This window comes from Meleagris gallopavo, chromosome 3 (genome assembly GCF_905368555.1).
Source record: "Meleagris gallopavo chromosome 3, MGAL_WU_HG_1.1, whole genome shotgun sequence".
NCBI classification, from domain to species: Eukaryota; Metazoa; Chordata; class Aves; order Galliformes; family Phasianidae; genus Meleagris; species Meleagris gallopavo.
In genome coordinates this window covers 87,663,393-87,688,786 of record NC_139406.1, presented here as the reverse complement: position 1 = coordinate 87,688,786, position 25,394 = coordinate 87,663,393, and the positions used below count along the sequence as shown (strand labels likewise).

At 39.0% G+C, this 25,394-nt stretch overlaps 1 protein-coding gene across 3 annotated transcripts in view; it reads right to left on the bottom strand.

Annotated features, from left to right (window-relative positions):
- Window positions 1–24,961, bottom strand: part of KHDRBS3 (KH RNA binding domain containing, signal transduction associated 3) — a 78,076-nt gene extending 53,115 nt beyond the window's left edge. For all 3 annotated transcript variants that reach the window (XM_031552981.2, XM_085221729.1, XM_085221730.1), the window contains exons 1-2: window positions 24,464–24,961; window positions 1,284–1,402 (exon numbers count right to left, since the gene is read on the bottom strand). In XM_031552981.2, coding sequence (XP_031408841.2) covers window positions 1,284–1,402; window positions 24,464–24,551 — 207 coding nt within the window. In that variant the 5' untranslated portion in view covers window positions 24,552–24,961. The remainder of the gene's footprint in view (window positions 1–1,283; window positions 1,403–24,463) is intronic.
- Window positions 24,962–25,394: the final 433 nt, after the last annotated feature.

Here is a 25,394-nt window from a genome sequence, read left to right as displayed (position 1 = left end):
AAGAGAATCTTTCAAAAGACATTTTTTCTCCTCTTCCTGTCACTTTGCTTTCTCTCCTTTCAATCTCGACTGCTTACACATCTCAACATTTAAATGAAGAAAAACATCTTGATTAGAAATACCATCCGTGTAAGCTTCCTCTATTTGTTACCTTCCGGTTTTTTGCAATTCTTAATGTGGTATTTATAGGATAGTTCGTCCTGATCATTAGATAAACATGGAATTCCATGTCAGGATTCCAAAAAGGTGCCCAAGTATAAAAGGTATGCAAGCACATAGAAATTCATTGAAACGGTATTTCACTAAAGTTTATTCAAAGCTGAAACTCCTGCAAATTACTTGGCATGATCTAAGAGAAAAACACTGATAGTCCAAAGAAAACTATTTAGAAAGAAGTCTTCCAGGCAAAGTGGAGGAAAGGAATGAAGATGCAAGCAGAAACAGAAGTAGCCTTGACATTTCCAATGAAAGCTATCCCAAGGAAGTAAGAAATTGCAGAATCATATGATAGAATGGCTTGGGTTGGAAGGGATCTAAAGATCATCTAGTTCCAATCTTCCTGGTATGGACAGGATTGGTAACCAATAAATCAGGCACTTTATTAGGTTGCCCAGCTCCCCATCCAACCTGACAAATTCTAACAATCTTCTATTTTGCTTGCGTTCTTTTTTCAAACATTAGTAGTTACATTTTTGGAGACACAAAAGAATCAAGTTCCACACAACACTGCATGTCTAACATGCTTCCATGCAGCAATATTTTAACACCTGACCATAAAGAAATACTGGGAATTCAAAAATATCAACAAAACAGTTTCTACTTCCCCTGGAATACACTGCCTAATTTCAGAGTGTGCATATACCCAGTTCAAGACTAAAACTGTCTAAAACTGAAGACAAGAAAGAAATTTACACAGCGAGTTCCTCTGGCAATTCATTTTAAGCTGTATTTTTTTTGTGTGTGTAAAATAAAGTATGTTCCTAAGCCCAGAATCAGCATTAATTTAAATGTAATTATTTCTTTCTTCTATCCAAAAAGGATTCTACTATTCTAAGAAATGATTTATAATTTGTTTTCAACATGTTTTTTTGCGTGCTAGCAACATTCTTCTGTGCATTTATTTCAAGAAACATTCCTACCTTAGAATTCCCATACAGCAGACTAGAGGACAGCATTACTACAGAGAGTTAATACTATCTTAAACGTAAAAGTCATCTCCTTAAGATATACCATTACTATCTTTTTATAAGCATTTAGTTATGTAGTATGAAAACTACACTTACCTTAGGAAATTGCTTTACTGGAATCAAAACTTTCTGCCCCAATTTCATATTTTTATTGATGACCACATCAATATATTTTTCTTCCTCCTTTCCTTCTCCTTTCTGGTATTTTTCAATTTCTGTTAAAAGAAAAATGTTTGTTATTTTCTTAGCTTAATACTGCTATTTGAAAGCTAAGAATCTTCAAAAGCAATATAAATTAAAAATAATAACTTCACAAACAGTACTGTATAGCATGACACTATTATATATAATTCCCGTTGTATATAAAAAATGGAGTAAACCATGTTTTTCATTTATAGCGTTTTTAATACTTAGATTATTATCTTAAATTATCAGTGCAAGCATTTTAAATATATTTTTTTTTACATAATATTTAGGATACCTTTACGAATCATATGGCTCAAGCAAGGAAAAAACTATTTTGTCTTAGATACTTTACTTTTTTAATTTAAAAATATATCACATAATTTAATTATTATATGTTATTACATAAACATTTGTATATAAAGTTCTATAAAGTACGCAGTTGTAATGGTGGCTGTCTACTGCAAAAGTGTGGATTCAAGTTCTCAAAATTTCAGAATTGCAACTAAAGCACATTGGAATAACACTCATCTGAGATCTCTAGACACAACCCAAGATGACAATTAGGAATGAGATTTAAAAGTAATGAGAAGAAACTCAGGCCTCCTCTTCTGCAGACTGAACAACTCCATTTCCCTCACTGCTGCTCCTCCTAAGTTTGTTCTCTAGTTCCTTCATCTAACCTGAAGGTTTCTGAAAGAACAGACCTCCCTAACTACACTTTCAAATCTACTTGGCAAAACCCTAGAAAATTTAATCATACGAATCTAACAGTGTAAACATTTGGGAGGATCAATATTCTGTAAAGCAACCTTCTTCCAGTGCCCTTTTTGCTGCAGCACACTAATGAAAAACCCTGAATTTCAGTACACTGTCCTGCAAAATGGTAACAGAGAAATATTTCAACCACTGAATCTCAGCAACAACGGAAGTTTTGCAGATGCCACTTTATGAACTGGAGAATTACGAGCAATAAGATAGATGTAAAGTTAAATTGAAATTCACTCCCTGATGAAATCAAGACTGAAATTTTGCAGAGCATAATGTTCCAGCTCACAGAAAGCAGGTGAATGATGTGTTAAGAATTCTGAATTTCTGAATCCATGCATACCTGAAGTATGGTACTACTGCAGTACTCTGAAATATAAATGAGCTTCTTCCAACACCTCTGCTTCCTCATATAACAAAGACAACAAGGAGAAGGCTCTCATTTTTTCAGATAACAAGATCAGACACCCAAAGTTTTATGTTTTGGGAGTGCAAAGCAAACTATGACATCGATTTTTAGCACTACAGTTTGTATACGCCAAGTATGAATCCTCAAAACTCAGAACTATGAAACCAGAAGGATGAAGATCTTTAGCAAGATTTTATACCAATATTTACCACATAGTAAAATTGTAATAAAAAGAGTTCTATTCCTATGACTGAAGCAAATACAATCATATTGAAATTTAATAGGAGGACTAGAAGTTGTTTAGAAAAGCAGAATAACAATCGGACTGCATTCAAGACCCAAACACTACAAGACAGCACATTAATTTCATTTTGAAACAGATCAGCGCACAGAAGACTCCCAGTAGTAAGGTAGATATAAAATCTTTAGACATTTTCAGTAGCTGTAATTAATGATGAATTCAAGTCATCTTTCTAGAGTAACCTAAGCTCACGGAGAAGAAGCGCCTTTAAGACTCAAATTTGGATGTTCATTGTGTTTTTATCAATGGGTAGATACAGCTAAACATTCATTTTCTCCTGTTGAGAACGCAACGTTACAGTACGGTACATAGTGCAATCCTACCCTGTTCCCAGAAAAATTTTCATAGAAGTTGCATTTATAGATCTAAAAAATTCCAAATTAGAACTGTGAATTCGCAAATTAATCCTTGTTAAAGGATATTCATGGAAAATGCTAATAAGTGTGACACAACTGAATGTTTCAGGAACATTCAGAGGTCTCTCAGACTTACAAACATTTAAGTGGTACGAGTGAGGTCCTAAAAATGTCTCAGTAACATTCCTCAGATGACCAACTGCATAAATTCCTTCCAAGTTCAGTGCAATGTTACTTGCATTTCCTAAATCTTAGCTCATGTTATCATTGGAGTTTAGTATTAGAGGAACTTGTTGATGACAACCTCAATGCAATATTTACTCATTATTTTGATTTACTTAAGACAGTGAGATTCAAAAGGTCATAGGAACAGCATCATCTTCTTGCACTAATAATCACTCAACATGAAGCAGCCAATAAGTTTTGAAAAAAAAAAAAAAAATCATTCATTTGACTGAAGAGCTGCCTTTGTACTTTAAATAAGCTATGTACTTTTATTGACCATGTTAAGAACAGCCATTTCCGTATTTACTTTAATTCCCACTGCTTAAAAAAACTTCCATTTGATTGAAGAAGCTACTGAAACTCATGAGATTGACAAACAATGTTAGGAAAATGGATTACATTTTCCCCTATTTTACTTCAAATTCAAATGAATTCTTTTCCTTCTGAGCAGCCATAAAGTGCACTGACATAGCATTATAAAACAAGAATTGACTCATATTATTTAAAATTTAATCAAAAACAGCCTAAGACTTCTTGAATGTTCACTGAACTACCAACAAAAGTTATCCTAAGAGCAAAAAATTTTATCACAGATTTGTTTTTCCTCTGATTTCATTATACTCAAAACTAAGATGAATACGAAATAAAACTAAGCATTAAAATTAAGCATTGAATCAGATTTGCACAAGTCACTTGTTCTTTATCATCCACATACATGAAGCTCTAGATAATTAGGGAAAAATCATGCCCAATCACATAGCAAATCCAATCAGATTTCCAAGGTCAAATGGACAGGAAGATTTACTTTTTCTTAATCCTTAGATTACATTCACTGCTGCTTAGCTATATGAAGTAATAACATCTCTGAGAACACAAATAGTAAATGAACATGTGATTAAAGCTTTTCCTAATACTAGATATTAAAATCCCATGTTCTCAGATCAAGGATATGACTAATACAATAGTAGAGGAATTTAGCTGATGAACAAAAAATTGCATGTTTTTTTTGTTGTTGCTATGTTGGTTTTTTCTTTACATTTAATCATAGCAGAGATCTAAGCAACAATTACTTCTCACTTAATTCACCAAACAACATTGCTAGATACATTAGATAATGACAAAGTAGGATTGCTTCCTGTTAATCTCAAGGTAGAAGTAATCTTCCTATAGAAGAACTACAAGCTAGTATTCCAGATCCCTCTGCTAAGCCAATCTAAGTACCTGCATTTAATGTAGAATGATGTGATAGTGCGTACTTGTCTCTTGTAAATCAACTTGTAAATCAATGCAAGACAAAATATAAAACTCAAAGAAAATAAGTGTGTATTGCATTTATACTTAATACAGTGTTAAAACAACAAAAACAACAAAGAGGATGGAGCCAGGCTCTCCTCAGCAGAGTCTAGCAAAAGGACATAAGGCAAGGAGCACAACTGGAAAACTGGAACTTCTCCTTGATCTTCAGAGAGCTGTGTGGATGACAGCACTGGCACAGATTGCCCAGAAAGGCTGCAAAGTCTCCTCTGAAATCTCTAAAAACTGTGGTCCTTGGTAATCTGCTCTGAGCGTCTCTGCTTGAGCAGAGATTGGACCAGATGGACCCAAAGGTCCCTTCCAACTTCGATCATTCAGAAAGTATCATCTTGTGAAAGAAAGACAGACAGAAGGACAGACAGAAAACAACCTCTGCTACTGACCAGATAAAATACTGATCTAGATGGATATGTGGCCTGACAGTACAGTCATTCCTTAAGCTATCATGTTGGGAAAATAAACAAACAAATAAATAAAATCAGTAAAAACAATAGTACTACACTGTGGCTCAGTAGGCTGCATTTTTATACAGATCTACATTAAAGAACATATATTAGTTTTCAGAAAAGCAAGCTTCCAAAGGAGAAAGAGTATTCTCAGTGGTAGCAGTATTTCAGAGTAGTTTAATGGAAAAAGAACAAGGACAATATTATCTGCCCTGTTTCAAACTTTCTACAACTCTTCCAGCACAGAACATCATTAACTACTTCTGAGGCAGCCTTTGGGATTAAAGGACTACATTTATGCCATATGTGAAGTTCTCCTGCATTCCATACTATTTTTCTTATTTGAAATTTTTCACTGTAACAAATCTACACTTGGATCTCAGGAGACTCCCATTCTAAGTTTACCAATTCTGAAAATACTGGCAAAGGCAAATTAGAGAACAAGAGTAATCAAGAAAATGAAAATAGCCTCACAGACTTGAAAATAATGGACAAATATTTGTGGTAATGATTACATCTAGATTCATTCTGAATGGTTATAAGAGACTTGAATGAAAAATACTATAAAATTGTAAATGTTCAATGCAGCTGCTCTATTACTGTACCCATCCACCTTCATTATTCCACAAATTCCACCCATATTCTTCAGTCACCATTTTAGTACTTTGAAAAAATGTAATTTTTAACACAAATTTAGCTTGATCAGTAGTCCATAATTTGTAATTGGTATAAAATGAAATATTTCAATCATGAACTACGCATAAGAAACTGGAATTTATTTTAACAAATGCGCATTATTACAATAGTTGAATTCAGAACAACTATATTCTCTATATCCATTACCTTTGTAGAAGCAATTGACAATGAATCTGATTTAAATGTACAATAAAATAAGCGGTTCATGCTAGAATGATGTCTGCAGCATTCAACATATTCAAATTAATAACATCCATGTTGAAGGACTTAAACCAATCTTGATAATAAATTGTGTTCAAAAGCATTTTAAGTTCTCTTACCCAATCTGAATACTACTGTCTGCATTGATCTGAAAATACATTTCAGTCACCAATATGACAAATTTGAGTAGGCTTTTTATTTAAGCAATTTAAAACTAATTGAACACCTATTACTTCACACCAAAAAATTTATTCAGACTTACTAACATTGAAACTGTTGCAGGAAAACTAGCAACTGAGATATTAGCAGATGTTCATTCAGTCTCAGCTCAGGAAAATAAGACATAAACATAGGCTCCAGCCCCAGATTCACTCACCACTTCACTAAAAATTATTATTTGTCTTATTGTGAGTAGAACTTTGGAGCTCATCTATAAAAAAAAAAGCGCAAAGAATTCCCAAATGATTCAGCTAATGTTGACAATTATCTTCAGAGAAAAAACTCATGCATAGTTAGTTCAAGAATCCACTAACTACAAAAAGATCATTTCCTTTGTTCCATGATTTCATAAAAAATTCCAAAGGCAACTGAAATATACATATACACCCTATGTAGATCACTTTGAAAGTAGCACCTCCTATTCCTTGGAAACCACAACAAAGAGCACAGTAACACTATTTATACAGCAAATTCTCAGCTACAAAACTCTATGCTAAAATGCAGTAACCGCCATTAGCTAAGCATTTTCACCTGCATACCACACTCACAAAAATCTGTGCCAGTGGAAGTGATTCACTGTTTCACAGCTGCTACAACAGCATCATCACTAAGAAAATCTTGCCCAAGCAGTCCACCTTTCAATCTGATAACATCCACTGCTTGGTCTACTGCTTGGTCTCCATAAACGCTTAGCAAGCATCAATGAATAGCAACGGGTGCAATTTTTTTTTCCCCCATGGAGGAATGCAATGTCACATCATTACATCACACACACTTCTGTGTTAGACAGCATTTAGCCAGACTGTCCCTCTGCTGCCATCTGTCACACTGTAACAACATGTAACCAAATAGCCGTGGGAAGGTCCAATCTTTACTACCATACCATCAACATTTGTCTCTGAGGCTGTGGACCAACATGATAAACTAGGAGGTATTACTTTCAGAGCAGCCTTCATACATTTCACGAGCGGTGTCCCCCAGGGCTCAGAACTGGGGCTACTTCTATTTAACATCTTTATTAATGATCTTGATGAGGGAATTGACTGCACCCTCAGTAAGTTTGCAGATGACACCAAGTTGGGAGGGAGTGTTGATCTGCCACAGGGGACAAAGGTACTACTCAGGGACCTGGATAGACTGGATTGATGGGCTAAGGCAACTGTTAGAGTTTCAGTAGGGCCAAGTATCAGGTCCTGCATTTTGATCACAACAACCCCTGGCAACCCTACAGGCTTGGGGAAGAGTGGCTGGAAAGCTGCCTGATGGAAAGGGACCTTGGTGTACTGATGGACAGTCAGCTGAATATGAGCCAGCAGTGTGCCCAGGTGGCCAAGAAGACCAATGGTATCCTGGCTTGTATCAGGAATGGTAAGGTGAGCTGGACTAGGGAAGTCATCCTGCCCTGTACTCAGCCCTGGTGAGGCCTCACCTCGAGTACTGTGTTCAGTTTTGGGCACCTCAGTACAGAAAGGACATGGAGGTGCTGAAGCAGGTCCAAATAAGGGCAACAAGGCTTTTGAAGGACTGGGAGAATATGGCCTACGAGGAGAGAATGAAGAACTGGAGCTACTTAGTCTGGGGAAAAGGAGGCTAAGGGGAAACCTTATTGCTTTCTTCCAGGATCTTTCTTCCAGGTGCTTACAGCAAGAGTGGGGTTGGTCTCTTCTCACTGGTGACAGGACAAGGGGAAATGGCCTCAAGTTGTGCCAGGGGAGGTTTAGGTTGGATATCAGGAAACACTTCTTTACAGAAAGGTTTGTTAAGCACTGGAATAGGCTCCCCAGGGAGGTGTTTGAGTCACCATCCCTGGATGTGTTTAAAAACCGTTTGGATGTGGTGCTCAGAAACATGATTTAGCAGAGAGTTGTTAGAGTTAGGGTAAGTTAGGGTAGTATGGTTAGGTCATGGTTGGACACGATGATCTTTAAGGTCTTTTCCAATCTGAGCAATTCTATGATTCTATAAACAATATCTAATACCCTATAGAAGTTAAATGTACTATCCCATCACAAAAAAAAAAAAAAAAAAGATTTCATTTCCATATCTTGCCCTGCTCCAAATATGCCTCACGTTGCTTTCTAAATATTCAAAATAATATTGAGAAGGGGATTGGACACTTCTGAAGTTTCTTAAAGGCTCAAGTACCTTGTGATCCTGTCCTTCACAGAATCATAGAATCATTACGGTTGGAAAAGACCTCTAAGATTGTCTAGTCTAACCATTAACCCATGCCTGTGACTGCTCTGGACCATATCACTCAACATCTACCCTTCTCTTGAACACCTTCAGGGATGGTGACTCTACTACCTCCTCAGGCAGCTTGTTCCAATGACTCACCACTCTTTCTGAGAAGAAATTCACTGAATCACAGAATGGCCTGGGTTGAAAAGGACCACAATGATCATCTAGTTTCAAACCCCCTGCTGTGTGCAGGGTCACCAACCACCAGACCAGGCTGCCCAGAGCCACATCCAGCCTAGCCTTGAATGCCTCCAGGGATGGGGCATCCATAACCTCCTTGGACAAGCTGTTCCAGTGCGTCACCACCCTCTGATTGAAAAACTTCTTCCTAATATCCAACCTAAACCTCCTCTGTCTTAGTTTAAGACCCTGCACTTAGCCTTATTGAACCTCATTAGGTTTTCATGTGCCCACTTCTCCAGCCTGTCCAGGTCCCTCCCACATTCCTTCCAATGTATCGACCGCTCAGCTTGGTGTCATTTACTAACTTGCTGAAGGTGCACTCGATTCCATTGTCTGTCATTGATAAAGAGGCTGAAGAGCACCATTCCCAACACAAGCCCTTGGGAGACACTACTTCTGACCCACCTCCACCCAGACAGAGCTGTTAATTGTTATCCTTTGGCTGTGACCAGCAATCAAGTTGCCGTCTCACCAGATCTGAATACAGGGGAGCTATAACCTCTTTGCTCCTCCTGGCTACACTGTTTCTGATACAAGCCAGTATGCACTGAGCCTTGGCTACCTGGGCATGCTGCTAGCTCACCTTCAGCTGAACTTTGACCAATACCCCTGATGGTTTTTGTTCACATGGCTTTTTAGCCACTCTGCACCAAGCCTGTAGTTTTACATCTTGTTACAATCAAAATGCTGGGCTTGTTTGGTTTTGTTGAAGCTCATACAGTTGGCTTCAGCCCATCTTTCCAGCTTGTCTGCGTCCCTTTGTAGGGCCTTTCTGCCCTCATGCAGATCAACACTTTTCCCCCCAGCTTGGCAGACTTACTGAAAGTGCCCCTCAATTCAATCATCCGAACTATCAATAAAGATATTAAACAGGATGGGCTCCACTACTGACCCCTGGGGATCAGCACCCCTGATGAATCACAAGCTCATTCACTGTCACCCTCTGGGCCTAGGCATCTAGCCTGTTCTTTACCCAGCAAAGAGTGGACCTGTCTAAGCCACGGGCTGCCAGCTTCTCCCAGAGAATACTGGGGGAGATAGACTTCACCACAGTCTTAGCCACTATGTAGTCTACTCAAGCAGCCTCTCCCTCATCAACCAGTTGAGTCACCAGCCCAGAGGATATTAGGCATTCGGCTATTCAGACAGGACCTGCCTTTCATGAACCCAAGCTGGTAGGGCCTTATCTCATGGTTGTCCTGTGCATGCTGTGTGATCATGCTCAAGATCATCTGTAACTTCATAAGGTCTGTGCAAGCCCAACTCTCAAGCTTTTCCAGGCCCCTCTTCCCTCCAGTTCATCAGCCATACTACACTGGTGTTGCTGGCAAACTTGCTGAGGGAGCACTCAATCCCACTGCTAAGCTGCTGAAAAATACATTAAGTAATGCCACTTTCAGTACAGACCTCAGAAGAATGCCACTTCTCACTTGGACAGTGCTCACAACTATTGGATTCCAACCATCCAATCAATCTTAAGGGATGGAATGAACCTCCAGGGATTGTCACGTCCAACAGCCCTGCCAAAGCAGGTTCAGAGCAGAATGGCTCTCCAGTAAGTATCTAGATTGGTCTTGAAAACCTCCCGGGAAGGAGACTCCATGAACTCAGGGCAGATTGTTCCAGTGCTTTGTAACCCTCAGAGTAAATAAGTTCTTCCTTCTGTTTGTACAGAACTTGCTGTGTTCTCACTTTTGCTTGTTACCCCTTGTTCTATTCTGCACACCACTGAAAAGAGCCTAGCACAATCCTTTTGATTCCCACAGTATCAGCAACTATTGCAGGTTTCTCAGCATAAAGTCCAGATGGGTTTTAAATATCTCTGAAAAAGGAGCTGTGTCAGATAATAGTGAAGTACTAATCATATAATACCAAACAGACTTGATGTGGTCTCTGTCACTTCTGCAATCAGTAGCCCAGCATAAAACACTATGCTAAATGTGGTTGTACCACTGCTGAGTTAAAAAGGAAGGATCACTTCGCTCACTGTTGGGAGTGCCATTCTACTAAATTCTTCACAAATACACATTCAGTTCTTTCAATACATTCCAATGTCAGTAATTCTGCAAACCTACTTCCTGTATGATTGATTACCATTTTGTCACAGTGCATGGAGTTCTTCCTCCTATAGTACGGGGCTTGTACTTACCTTTAAATCTAATTAAATTATTGTCGCCTGTCAGGGTACATCTTGATGGCATCAGAGCTCTGGTATTTGAACCATATTTCCCAGTTTCTTATTGTGGCCATATTATTTCTTTTTTCTAACTTGAAGTTTTGCTTTGTTCCATCAGCCAAGGTATTAACGAAGATATTAAACTACTGACTTCTATAACCCATCACTAGTGATTAGAATTTATCAGAAGGGTATCTGACATATTGCTGAGTTAAGGATTACCAGCTTGAGGTTGTACCATAGCCTTCTGTCATTTGAGATGGAGGTTGCTGGCAAAGCTCTAGCATTTCTCAAAGCATCTTTTAAAGAGAAGAAGATGACACTTCATGTTCATTGCTGCATAAATCTTGCCTAATACTGGACTAATGGTTGTACAGGTATCTTCCAGGTATTAAATGTAGGTTGTTTAAAACTGTCAGAAGACTTCAGAGATCTTTGCCAGTGCTTTAAAAAGCTTTAAATACGAGATCTCTAATAGTGCTTCTGTGTGCTTTAGTCTTCAGTAAACAAGTGTTCTGTGGCTAAATGAGAACTATTTCAACTTAACATGCATACATCACAAATCAAAATATTGGTAAGAGCTGCACGTTGTATCCATTTTTTCAGATGAGGTTTATTTTAGGCTTTCCCTACTTGTGAATGGTGTCAAAGGAATCAGTAAAAAAACTTCATTCAATTGAAGTGCAATACACATTATGAGGAAGAAAGAATATGGGTCCTTGATGACTCACCAAAATGGCAAGTAAAATCTTGTCCAAGGGTTACCTGATCATGTTTGTGCATATAAATGGTAGAGTAGGAGAAGCTTTTTGTTATTATATATTAAGAGTCCTTACTTCATTATGTCAAAACACTATGCCCTAAGATTGTCTGTATGTCTGATCCCTTTACGAATTAAAATAAATATGAATTTACATTTGAAATCCACACGTGAAGTAGCTTTATACCTATCACAAATTGTCATGTTTACACACTCTGCTTTTGGAGGAATTAGACTGGGATGACTGTTTACATTACACAAATCTTCTAAACATAAAAATCACTTAATACCTCCAATTTTGTTTTTACTATGCTGTCCAGACAGTTCAAAGGGCTTCCAGAGGTTTTCCTTTTGCTAGTACTTACTCATGGACAATTTCTGTTATCATATGAAAGCATAAATGCATATATGTATATATTTGCTGAGGGAATTGTAGTTTGTTATACAGTAAATGTAATAGATCAACAAGGCAGCAAGGATCAGTTCACAGGCAACTTCAGGATGCTTTCACATAAAGATGGAGCTCTTGGAATGGATCCAGAGGAGGGCCACTAAGATGATCAGAGGACTGGAGCACCTCTTCTGTGAAGAAAAGTTGAGGGAACTGGGCTTGTTCAGCTTGGAAAAGAGAAGGCTCTGAGGAGATGTCATTGTGGCCTTCCAGTACCTAAAGGGAGGATACAAACAGGAAGAGGAACACCTGTGTACATGGGTGTATAGTGATAGAACAAGGGTGAAGAGTTTTAAACTGAGACAGGGGAGGTTTAAGTTGGATATTAGGAGGAAGTTTTTCACTCAGAGGGTGGTGAGACACTGGAACAGCTTGTCCAAGGAGGTTGTGGATGCCCCATCCCTGGAGACATTCAAGGCCAGGCTGAATGTGGCTCTGGGCAGCCTGGTCTGGTGGTTGGTGACCCTGCACACAGCAGGGGGTTTGAAACTAGATGATCACTGTGGTCCTTTTCAACCCAGGTCATTCTGTGATTCTATGGTAAGCAACACATTAAAATTTAGTGGAATAATTAATGTATCAAGTACACCTACATTCGAGGTGAAATGAAACCCAAGCTGGACTGGTTATATTGGCTTGAGATAAAGTGAGTAATGCCAGAAAATGCCAAAGCTACCATTGACCACAGAGCCACTTGCTCTGCCTACATAAACCCACAGATTCACAGATTGCTCCATCACTTCTGTCTGCCAAGGAACAATATGAAAAGCACAAACACCAAGAACCTGCGGCATCACTACTTGGTGATTCAATTACATTTACATTTCTTCAGAATTAGAACAGGAAACACTGATGTTCTCATTTCAAAAGTAAGTTATTTCTAGATGTGAGAAGAGAAAGAATCTACAAAAAACAAGCGCTTCTATTCAGGAAATGCAGGGTCTGGCCTCTCAGGATGAACATTAGCTGAGAAGAAACTCAGTATGCTATGTTTCACTGATAAGAAGGGAAACGAAAGTTTAAGGGTGCATGTGAAAAGAAAATATCAAAGCAATCATAATGTGCATTAGTCCTACAAATGCATCTGTAAATCATGGATCTTGTATTGAGATACACATTAATGTATCGATCATGCTGAGTTTCACACCTCACTTACCTTAATTCACTGACAGTATTTTAGAACAAGTGCAGGAACAGCTGATCTAGTTAAAAAACAATAACTAAAATGCTTGAATGTGCTGCTTAATATAAAGCTAGAAAATAAAGGTTCTTAAATGAACTGAATAAGATCAGACTGCCCATTAACAAAAAAAAACTAGAAAGAACATTTAACCAAGGAAAGTTTTATTTCTCATCAAGCCATGAGCAGAAGTAATCACAAACATTTCCACCAGATCCCTGTCATGAGGGTTTAAAGACTGAACAGTCAGCATTTCAGAGAAAAATAAACGTTAGACTCTGGATATAGATATAAACAAAACTACATTCTCAGAATTATTTTTATTATAGCATCCATTTCTGAAGCTGAAAACCTGAACAGGTTATTATTCCTATTTACAATAACTCAAAAATATGAACACTAAATTCTTAGTAAGAGCAGTGACAGAAAAAGCTTTTTCCCATTAATTTCATATAGCTTCCATTTTACCCTGGTATAATAACTCTATTGGCAGTAGCCCTTGACAAGAAGCAAGGGATTAACTATGTAGCTGGCCAGAAGCATCTATTCTCTTTAATCTATTTTTCTGAAGGGGCCATCTGCTCTTATTTCTTCATTTCATGTACTAGCTTGAAATTGCATTCACTATTCTGTTAGTATTTCAATTAGTTGCATGTAAAAGTTTCTACCATGTCAGGATAGCTGTCTTGAGGATGAAATGCTCTAAGGTAAAAAAAGGGGAAAAGGGGTTATTAGCAAAAGCTGATTGACTGTAATTTATACAATTCAAATAGCTAATTAGTCATCACTGGAGTGAAGGGAAAATAACCCTCTCTAGCATTTGTTTTATTACAACACAGCCTGACATCCAATACCGACAAGTGCTTACAGCCAAGTTACAAGGTGCTGAACTTGAACAGAGAAAGATCACAGTTTCTCTCTCACAGTTTCGTATCAGATGATTACTCAAGGATTTCAAACCTGCTTTGGTAACAGCACCAAAAACTTCCAAATGATGTGCCAAAACCACTTCATGAAAATGCTGACAAGCTACTGCCACATGATTAGCACTATTTGCATGGACTTATGAATAATGAATGAGTGAACTTCCAAAGTATTTACTCACTGCAAACTACAGGTTTGCACTCTATCTAGATATCATTAATAGCCTTCTAGCCAAGACAGCCAGCCAGTGGAAGCTCTGGTCATTGCCTTGAGCACACAAGCAACAGGAAACAACATTCTCAGGACTACTAGTTACTTAAGTACAATAAATAATGTTAACAATGCTGAGCATATCCACTGAAGTTTAGAGAAACAATGATTTACTTGTTGAGAGCAGATCATATCAATTTCTATCAGACACGTTATTTTATTAATAACTGAACTAACTCATCTCAACCTGCTACTTGCCACTTATGTGATAATGAAATGCACATCAGCGTTTAATTAACCTTATGCAGAACTATGAACTATTATTTTGTGTTCCAAACAAGGTCTGTTATTTCAGATGTGTAAATTTTTAAGCACAATCTATGAACATAAGATTTATAAATAATGATAGTTGCCCTGGACTCTCCATTTAATCAGTGATAATTACATGATATTCTAAGAGCTTACAGTTAAAAGGTTTGGTGAAGTGTTGCTCTTAAATCTCAATTTAACACTTACCAAATTGGCCTGAGCCTTGCTAGTTAAAACATACATCAGGAGAACAGCACAGGTCAAAGCTATTTCAGTTCCTATCCACAATTTGTTGTATTTAGAAACCCTGAATCCCAAGTAAAATACCTCTATTATAACTACAATAAGCAGTCTATGTGTAAGCCTATGCTTGTGATCAAACAGTGAGCAACAAAGCAACAAAAGAAAAAATCTATGGGACAGAGGAGCAGTGTGATGCAAAGACCACTTTCTGCAGGCCATTTAGAGCCTTCGTACCCTGACCAACAACTTTTCACACTTACATAGTTAAATTGAGTCATTTTAACAAAATGATTATCTAACTAATGAAGTCTCTGTTAACCATACACTGCCTTTCTTCAGGAGGGACCCACATTTCCAGGAACAGACAGTATATTCAGCTACAAAAGTCACTATGACAGATGAACACTGATATCATACAGCACCCAGGTTCAGCTTTCTGCTTTCTTTCAATAGGACCAACATCACTTTCCCAGTTATGTTCCCTCACAGCATCAGTAGACAATCGTTAGGCTAAATGCCGGCTCCCCCTGCTGACACACTGACAGTACGAGTCACAGCACAGCTGTCAAGCTCAAGATACAGGCTGCATTTCAAGAGATCATAGAATAGCTCAGGTTGGTGAAGATCATCAAATCCAACCTGACCGTACTACCCTACTCTAACAACCCACTGCGAAATCATGGCCCTGAGCACCACATCTGAACATCAAAATATTGAGGAGAGAAAAGACTGAAATTAACAACTGCATGATAGTGCTAATACTTGGTGATCAACTGACAACAATACTGTTTCTTGATAAAGACACCAAAAAAGTTACCTATTTTCAAAACTATTAAGATACTCTTCAGTTATCCTGCAGCAGATTCTACTGTGGAACACTTCTTTCCTTACTTCAGAGGAACATTTCATAATTACCTGAGAACCCCAAATTCAAAGAAAAAAGTTAAGACTGGAAGAAGTTTCAGAAATACATTTATTCCCTCAAGCATTTACTGTACCGATGAAATTCCTGATACAAGCTTCACATGGACTTAAAAGGTTTCTGTGAAGTCTTCAAGACAGGCTGCAGTAAAAACACATTTCAAAAACACAAACATTAAGTTTTAATAATATTTTTTATTAAAATATTAAACTTAATAAGTTTTAATAAATCCTCTGTTGCACGCTTTTATATAGTAGGCTAATAGAAGCTTTAGTCTTTTTTTCCAACCACGGTGTAATAAATGTACATTAAGCAAAAAGAATCTTTAAAAGAACTTGGTGTTGTACAAGATGGACAGGATCACAGTAATTCTTTTCAGACTTAAAGTCCAAGTGTTAAGGACCACATTTTACCTTCCAGTCTCTGTCTAGGATGTTATTAGGATAGCACTAGAAAATACTGACTAGAGCAAGAGGTATCATTGCAATTGCAACTTATCTGCTGCAGATCCTCCACTGAAAGTGAAGCAAATTAGATTCTCTAACAACAGGATCTAAAGAGATGAACTGAGTCAAATGATTCATAAAAAAAACTTTTTCTTTGAGAAACCTCTGCAACCCCCACAGAAAGTTTGTGAAATCCTTGTAAGACACAGAATTCAGTTCTGATAATTCTCTTGAAACCAAGGCAGGCTGGAAGTAGGCATGAAACTATCAATTAATACAGCGAAAAACCATTCTAGCTTTCTGAGTTTTTTTAACTGTAATAGAGTGAGATTGGAAGAGACCTTAAAGATCATCTAGTTCCAACCCCCCCCATCACGTGGACAGAGTTGAAAATAATAATAATGTTTAGTTATGTTTCATATGAAATGATTTCAAAATGATCATGACTGTTCACTTAAGCAAAATGAGCCAAACTTTCCCCTACTTCTGTGCATACGTATCTATCCCAGTGGAGATTCCTGGTGTAGAGAAGAAAGCTTGAGTTACATTATGTTTAGAAACTGATCTCATCTGTAGTGACAAAAAAATCAGGGGAAAAGACCAAAACATGCTTGCAGAAGCCCTGAGGGTGCAGAGGGCTGACAAGTCCTCCTGTCACCCTCGGAGGAAAGTAATCAAAAAGCCATTAACAAAAATTCCTTTGGTTTCTGTATTTTATTTTTTGTAAGTAATAAAACTACTATCCCAAAACAGGAGAAAAATAAAGCTGAAAATACTAAGCATCTGCTTTCAAAAGAACTTGCTTTCAAGAGTACAGTTACTGTTCCTGGATCACATCTGATCAGAAGCACTTCACTACAAATGCATTTACACCGAGCAGTCAATGAATGCAGCTAAATGTTCAGTGTCAGAGCAACAACAGCAATTTTGATTTCATTCTAGATCTGTCTAGTACATGGAACGGAATCTTCCCCTACTGATTATTCCTATTGTACAGCCCAAAATGGATTGACAAAATTGAAGAAAATTACTAAACCCTCGAAGGATTTGAATTTCTAGTTTCCACTATCACTACACTATACCAGGATCAGCACAGCAGAACTTTCAATATGAAAGAAAATTTGTTAAGTGCAAGAGCAATAGGTTTACTGAAACGATTTCTAGTTCTTTCATGTGCATCTTGATATTGACAGTTACCAATACTAACCCTAAAAAAAAAACTAGTCAAGATTGAATGTCCAGAAATGCATGAATTTTGACAAAGATCTTAAGGAACCATTTATTTTAGTATCTTATTAAATAACTAGGCACTCAAAATATTGTGCTTTAGTTTTCACTTTATTTTTTGCTTCACATTTCACAATTCTGAAGGGCCTTTTTGCAGGTTTACCTCTGTGGTGGCACCTATGCACGCAAACCACAAGTTAATGATTATTTTCACAAACATATCGGATCAACAAGAAGCTTATAGGCCTTTTATCAAGGTTGTAATATTTTTTTCCATTGATTTTTCTATGATCTTCTTGAAGACGAAGACAATTCTGTATCTAGAATTCATGTCAGAAGACAATGAAATTCTAGTCCATATGACCTCATTTTAAAGACATGATTATGTACTTGGAACTTCTGCTCAGCTAAAGCATCTAACTAAGGTCATTCTCAACTACAATCGCCGTTACTCAACACCCAAGTTGCAGAATACTCTGAATCAGAATCCTTGAAGTTGGAAGGGACCTTTAAAGGTCCTCTAATCTAACTCCCCTACATGGAACAGGGGCATCCACAGCTACATCAGAGTGTCAAGAGCCTGGTCCCACCTGACCCTGAATGTCTCCAGGCACTTACCACATTTCAGGCAACTCGTTCCAATGCCTCACCACCATCACTGTAAAGACTTTTTCCTTTATATCCAGCCTAAATCTCCCTTCAAATTTAATGCAGTTTCCCCTTGTTGTAACACAACAAAGCCTGCTCAAGAGTCTGTCTCCTTTCCTGTAGCTCCCCTTTATATATTAAAAACTACAAAGAATGATGAGGTTTCTCATCAAGAGGAAACAATCCTATTTCCCTCAGCCACTCCTCAAATCTTGCTTTCCAGTCCCTTTCATCAGCTTTGTCCCTCTTATCTGCAAACACTCATTAAGTTCATTCTTTTTGTAGTGAGGGGCCTCAAAATTGAAAACAGTATTTCAAGTTTCTTCTTATTAGTGCCACATACAATGAGACAACCCCTTCCCTAGTGCTGACTACGCTATTTCTAATAGAGGCCAGAACACATTTTGCCTTCTTGGCCACCTGGGCACACTACTGGCTCATGTTCAGCCAGCTGTTGCCTCTAGATCTTTTTTTTATTTGCAAGCTTCCAGCCACTCTTCCCCAAGCCTGTATCACTGCATGGGGTTGTTCTGACATGAGAGAAGAACCCAACCTTTAACCTTGTTGAACATCACACAGTTGGACTCTGTCCAGTGATCCAACAAAACCCAGATTCCTCCACAAATCCTTCCTAACCTCAAGCAAATACAGTCCTGCTCAAGCAGATCAGTTCCCTACTTTATCAAAGTACACCATTTGCCTAGCGCATCTATCCTTAATTTTATATCACTATTAATAACAAACATTAAGCTCAGCTAAGAACAGCCAGCCCATTTACCGTAAGCTATTAGTTACATCAGTTACCAGCTAATCCATTTAAGCATGCTTTTTACTGAAATTGCTTAGTATTAATTAGAAGTCACACACAGTACCACACTTTACAAAGATTGTTCAACTCTGAACTTTGATACCTCACTCTCCTGAAGAAGGAAGGAGATCACTTTGTTTCTTAATTATACCTCAATTTGAAATCAGAGAGAACTCAATAGCCACAAATATCACATACACGGATTATTATAAGTACATGCAAGTAGAGTAGAGCAAGCCATGGGCCAGAGGAGCAGTCATTCAGTGTTGTGACTTCTCTGATTTCTTCAGTAAATAAGTGCTCAGAAGGTTACCGTTTTAATTTGCATGGATGGTGTCGAAAAGGATTGAAAGTGACAAACCATGTCAGCTTAAATTTGAAACCTTTAAATTTGATCTCTCTCATTGACTGCCAAAGTAAGTGTGCAAGTAAATTAGAAGTCAGCTTTGGTCTCAATGTGATCATGGGTGAGCAGCTGCAGGCTAGAGTCACGCTTCATAGCAGATGAGTCCAGGGTGAAGTATGTATGATTATCTTTAGCTGCATTTCCCAGCTTCACTGTTAACATGACTGGAATACCTGATAAATCAATTCCCCCGCCGTTTAGGAGACTAAGACTCAAACCTAATTGTTAACAAGCTACAACTTTCCCAGGGCAGTTTCACTGCAGAAAAAGCAATGAGCCAACCACAACAAATGTCTGCTTCTGAAGTGTTATAGAGAAGGTATAGACCGGATGAAAGAAGAGACAATCTGATGGCTTCTTCAAGTTCCTACTACTTTTTAAGCTATGTTAAAAGAACCAGAACCTAAGCCAGCCTTGCTTGGTTTTATGGGGTTGCCATCAAGCCATACCCATCCGTATTTCTGACACAAACTTCTCTTGCATTGCACCTGCCAAGTAACCCTTGTAAGCTTTCACATACTATTGCTTTGAAGTTTGATTCTTAGAACATAACAGAGTTTCTGCTTTCTAGTTAACCTCCAGGAATGACAACTTCAATGGCCTTGGTCTGAAAAAATCTTTCAGTCTGAAGCATGTACTACAAAATTAACTCATTCAGGATTACTCGAACATACAGAATCCAATCAGCTTTTTTCATTGGCTTTACAAAAATGCCTATAGCCTCTAAAGAGCATTTTGCCAGCCTACAAGAGCTGAATACTGAAAAGGGGAGTTACTTCCTTGCTTGTGGAAGATGCAATGAGAAACAAATTGAGGATGTGCAACACCATTGAGGGACTGGGAACTGAAGTTACCACATCTGTCCGTCCCATGCCATGTTTGTGCTCAAAGCAGGAGGATGATTCACCACAAAATAGATTATTTATATCACAAAGTTAGTGTATCAGTTCACTAAAAAGTGTGCTTGATGACAAATTTAATTCTTCACACATCTATTCATTGAAAAAATTAAAGGAAATCCTTAGTAAGCACCCAGAAACTCACATCCCTGAGTTAGTGTAATAAATTGAGTTCCTGCTTTAACAATTTTTACATTGCAGGCACAGAATAGCTATAAACATAAGGCAGGTTAATATTCTCTACAATGCAGGAAGCCAGTACACTTCTCACACAGTCTATCCTCCTTGGCTTTTAGGAAAGTACTGGTTTTAAGAGATGGCAATTTGATCACTAACTCATGAAGCTTTGGACAGAAGTCAGCAAACCTGTGCTGATCACAGACAGTCACATGGCTCAGTACAGTGATCCAGCATCCAGCTAGCACACACAGCCATCTACTGATCAGAAGGCTTGTTATTCCTGTATATCTTGCTCTTGAGAGGAGTTTAAAGGTAGCCTTGCCAACTGAAGCAATATAGCTAAAATAAGTCTCAATATAGCTAAAATAAGATCTTAAGGAAAAATTCCTTAAGACAAGCCTACGTGGAAGTAAAAGCTGCATTTCAGACAAGACACTGGGACTCATTACCTCTTAACATAAGGATTTCAGCTGCCCTGACTTTAATTACTGTCTTCCCTCAACCTACATAGCTAACATTATATAAAACAAGCACCAAACATCAGTTTTAATGTCATCTTATTAAAAAACGCGCCCTGTATCAACATGTTTTCAGTGAGCTTCTGGTAGCATGCAGTCTCAGATCCCTTACCCAACATTCACAGAATTCACACTTGCCAGATCAGCACAGATCTATAGGATGACAAATAAAGCAACTTTTTTCTTCTTTTACATTCTTAAAGTACCATTAGTGAAGTTTTTCAAGTGTAGTGTTGATTGTAGTATGTACAAACACATGCAAGGTTAATAGCTTTCAAAAACATTGCAAAGTGTATCTACACAATGATAAAGAACTGGTTTTACTTCAGAAGTATCACTTTTACATTCAAAACATACTTTCCAGTTTTTGCATATAAAATAGAGTAGCTGACAGTAATTTGGAAAAAATACAAAGACACACAGTACCTATACCAGATTTTTGCTCTTTCACAGAACTATATCTTTCCCTTTCATCTTTACTTACAGAAGTTGTAAGATAGTAACCAAGCAATATTCTAGTTCCCATTGCCTGATATCAGCTGCAAATTAATCTTATTATGATGGACACAATTATGAGCAACATGCCTGCTTCCAACATATAGCATGCTTAAAGGTTAACAAAAATCATTTTTAAAGAGTCTTAATGTTCAAGCATACAAGTAAATCTTATTCAAAGTAGAAAAAATAGAAAAGATTCCTACTACACTAAAATTTAAGTAGCAGTTAAAGATACCAATATTCTTTAAAGAAAAAAATCTTTAATAGGTTTTACATCCCAAAAAAGACAGCCACCGAATTCCTGAGCAGTGTTCAACACCAATAAAAAAAATATTGCAACAGCACTGCAATATACCACGAAGGATAAATGAAAAATACTACCTCCAAGTTTAATACTTTCAAAATGCTGAAAATTTTTATTAGGGCAAGAGGAGATAGACACCTTAATTCTGAGAGACCAACAACACTGCCTGTAGAAGTATTCTGGCAGCACCCTAGTCATCTCTGTATTGTTTTTCAAGTGACTCCTCTGAAACAAAGCATGTCAAGCTCTTTGTATCATTTGCAATTACGTAATTTGTATGTATCCAAATTACAGTTTGTAATTATAAGCATAACATGCAAATGTGTCCACTTCTGTGCAAAAGCTGTAATTAACTGATTTTTGGAAGTCTGTACACAGACCACTTTTCCCTAGCCTAGAAGCTGAGTTTCAGCATGGGTAGCTATTTCAGCTATTTTGCTCTTTTGTCAGTGCTGAAGCAACTGAAATGAGGGTGCAGCATTTCAGGAAGATTCGCAAGTTCTACCACAGAATTCTTATACATTGATCCTAAGTTTATGAAGAAAGTTGGCTTATTTACAGTATTTCAGTTAAAGTAAATGCAAATCCTAAATGTAATGCTCTTAAGACATCAAAACACCATTACGTAATTAAGCTAGTTATTTTAAGCACTTAAAGATGTTCTGACACAGCTCAGCTAAGCTGAACTCTGAAACACGTTTCATTCTAAACAGAGAAACTAAGCAACTTCAGCTTCAAAAGAAATAGACAAGACACTTCATTTGCCTTACTGTTCTATCGCAGAAAGAACTCACTGGACCTGGCATATGACGAACGAGCAAAAATAACACACTTTGCCACTAATGACTGCATTCACTTAAATGTGAATATCAACTGAAATAAATGAACCAGCCACTGATAAAAGTTCTGTTAAACATCTTTTCTCAAAATAGTGAGTTTCTCAATTCTATTAGACATCCAACTCACCTCACTTGGTTCCTCAACTGTACTACTGCTTTAAAGGGTTTTAGATAGCAGCTACACATTTTAAGCTGCAGTTATTTAAGCTACAGTTAATTGGTTGATAGTTGTCTTGCTTCATTTACCTGACACATGAACACTTCAATCAGATTTAATGCAAGACTTCTAGTGTAAGCAAAAAATCCAATGAGACTAGAATAAAGAGGTTAGAACCACAACCATCCACTTTTCCTATGGAATACATCGCTTGCTCTGGGAGCTACAAGTACACAAGTAGGTACCAAGTATTATACAACGAAAGCAGGTAGATGTTTCTGCCTCTTAACTGCCCATTTGAATGAGAACTACAAAAACTATCAGTCTACAAAAATGATGATTCTACAGTAATAACTGGAGAACTGTATGTACTTCTATAAGTAGTATTTGAAATAATTTACATACTTCCACAACTTACATCTGGTTGTATGAATCGTGCAAAGGTTCTGTCAACACTAACTTATAGTAACTTCACTAACTTGCAGCCTTAAATTCTGAGCCATTGAGCTTAGCTTTTAGCATTTCTTTAATAGAAAGTAGGCAAATAGAGAGTTGTGTTAACAAAGAGCTTTCTCTCACTATCAGTGGCACTCCTACAAATTCAAAATTGGAATAAATAGGCAGAATGTCAACAGCCCAAGGGCAGGCAGCTGCAAGTCACACAGTACATGCATTCCACAGCTGAAACTAACAGTAACTCCAGAACATTTTGGACAGCAGTTAAGTCTCCATCCAATTTAGAGATTGGCATTTGCAGTCCATTACACACCAAGCAGCATGTCAATGCACTGAAGAAGCCGCACTGATTTAGCCCTATCCCTGTAGCATGCAGTACATCATACAGCTTGGAGTCACTTCAACTGAAGCAAAAAAAAAAACACTTAGCTGCTATTGAGTTACACTGGAAGACCGGTTCCTAACTTGTTTCACCCCACCATCCCAAATACTCGGAGGCTTATCTACAGAGCAGGACTTGTAAATTTGGAGATGTGTAACAGGCAGGTGATTTACACGAAGCCACACAGCTTAAGTCACATGGCTTTTCTACTCAGCATCATCGAAACAAAGAGCCAGCACGATCGGACACGTCAAAGGCAGAGCGATCATCCTGACTGTCTGGAGCTGCGCATTTGAAAAAGAGCGTGTTCGCTGTTTTGGGAAAAAGCAACCAAACGCGTTGTTTGCTCCCTAATACAGGAGTTATAGAGGCACCAGATCCGAGACAAAGATGCAGGCTCCGGCCAACAGTCACGCATCTACAACCAGCAAGCTATTACACCGGAGCACCTCGGGGTAAGAGAGGGAAACACTTAAGGGTTTAACCGCCCCAGAACTTCAACCCATGCTACACAACAACTCAACTTGAAATACTCTCTAAATTAAACAACGGAAGATTATCTTAAACCACCCTAGACCAGAGCAGGACTGCAGGAAACCACCCTCAGTCTCCTTCGAGCAGGACGGGGCTCAGGAGCCGGGCAGCACCTCAGCAACAGCCACAGGATAGAGAACAAACCCACGCCGTGCGGCCTCCGCGCCCCTCCGCGCCGGGCGTCTCCGCGGAAACTTCCAGCAGCGCGGAAGGATGGAAAGAAGGGGCCGCCGCCAGCCGCCCGCCGCACCCCTCACCTTGGTTGACCAGCCGCAGGGTGTGCGTGAAGGACGGGTCCAGCGAGTCCTTCTCCGCCATCAGCTCGGGCAGGTATCTCTCGTCCATAACGGCGATAGCGGTCCGGGGCGGCAACGGAGCGCCCGCAGGGGAGGAGAAGGCGCGGGGCTGAGTGCCGGGCGGCGGTAAATCCTTGGAGGCAGCGCTTCCCCCCGGCCGCCTCCCGCCTGGGGCTGCGGGGACGCATCCAGAGGGAAGCGCCGCGAGCTCCCGGCCGAGAGGGGTAGGGAAGGGGACAGCCCCCCGGGCGCGGGACGTGAAGAAATCCCTCAGTGGACGCGCACGGGGCGGAGGAGAAAGGATAAAAACGGGCTCCGAGAGCCGCCGAGCCCAGCCGGGACGCGCCCCTTCCGCGTACACGCGCGCGCCGAAGAAAAGCGTGTTAAAAAAGAAAAAGCGACACCGAACGCAAACAACAAACGCACGCACTCCACGACGCCGCACCGACTGAGTGAACAAATCCCGCTGCTCCAGGTTTAAATACCCCCGGGCAGGCCACGCCCCCCACAGCCCTAAGCCACGCCCCGAACGCGCAGAGCCACTCCCCGAGGCGTTGCTCCGCCACCGCCCTATGGGCGGTGCTGCGTCAGCCCCCTTCCGTGTCGCCCCGCCTATCTCTGTGACGGCTCCCATTGGGTACATCGGTTTGTCAGTCAAGGCGCGGCCACAGATTGCGATTGGTGGATACTCCGAAGCCCCGCCCCCATCTTTTCCCCCTGAGAGCGCTAGGCGGGCTGTGGAGGCGGCTTCTCACGGGGCGGGGTGGGGTCACTCCGAAAAAAAGGCGAGAATTTTGCTTTTCAAATGAGAACCAAAACCACGATTTTAACTTTTTTCTTCCCCCAGATAGTGGTCATTCGGTTCATGCAGTCACAAAGCCCATGGGAAGCG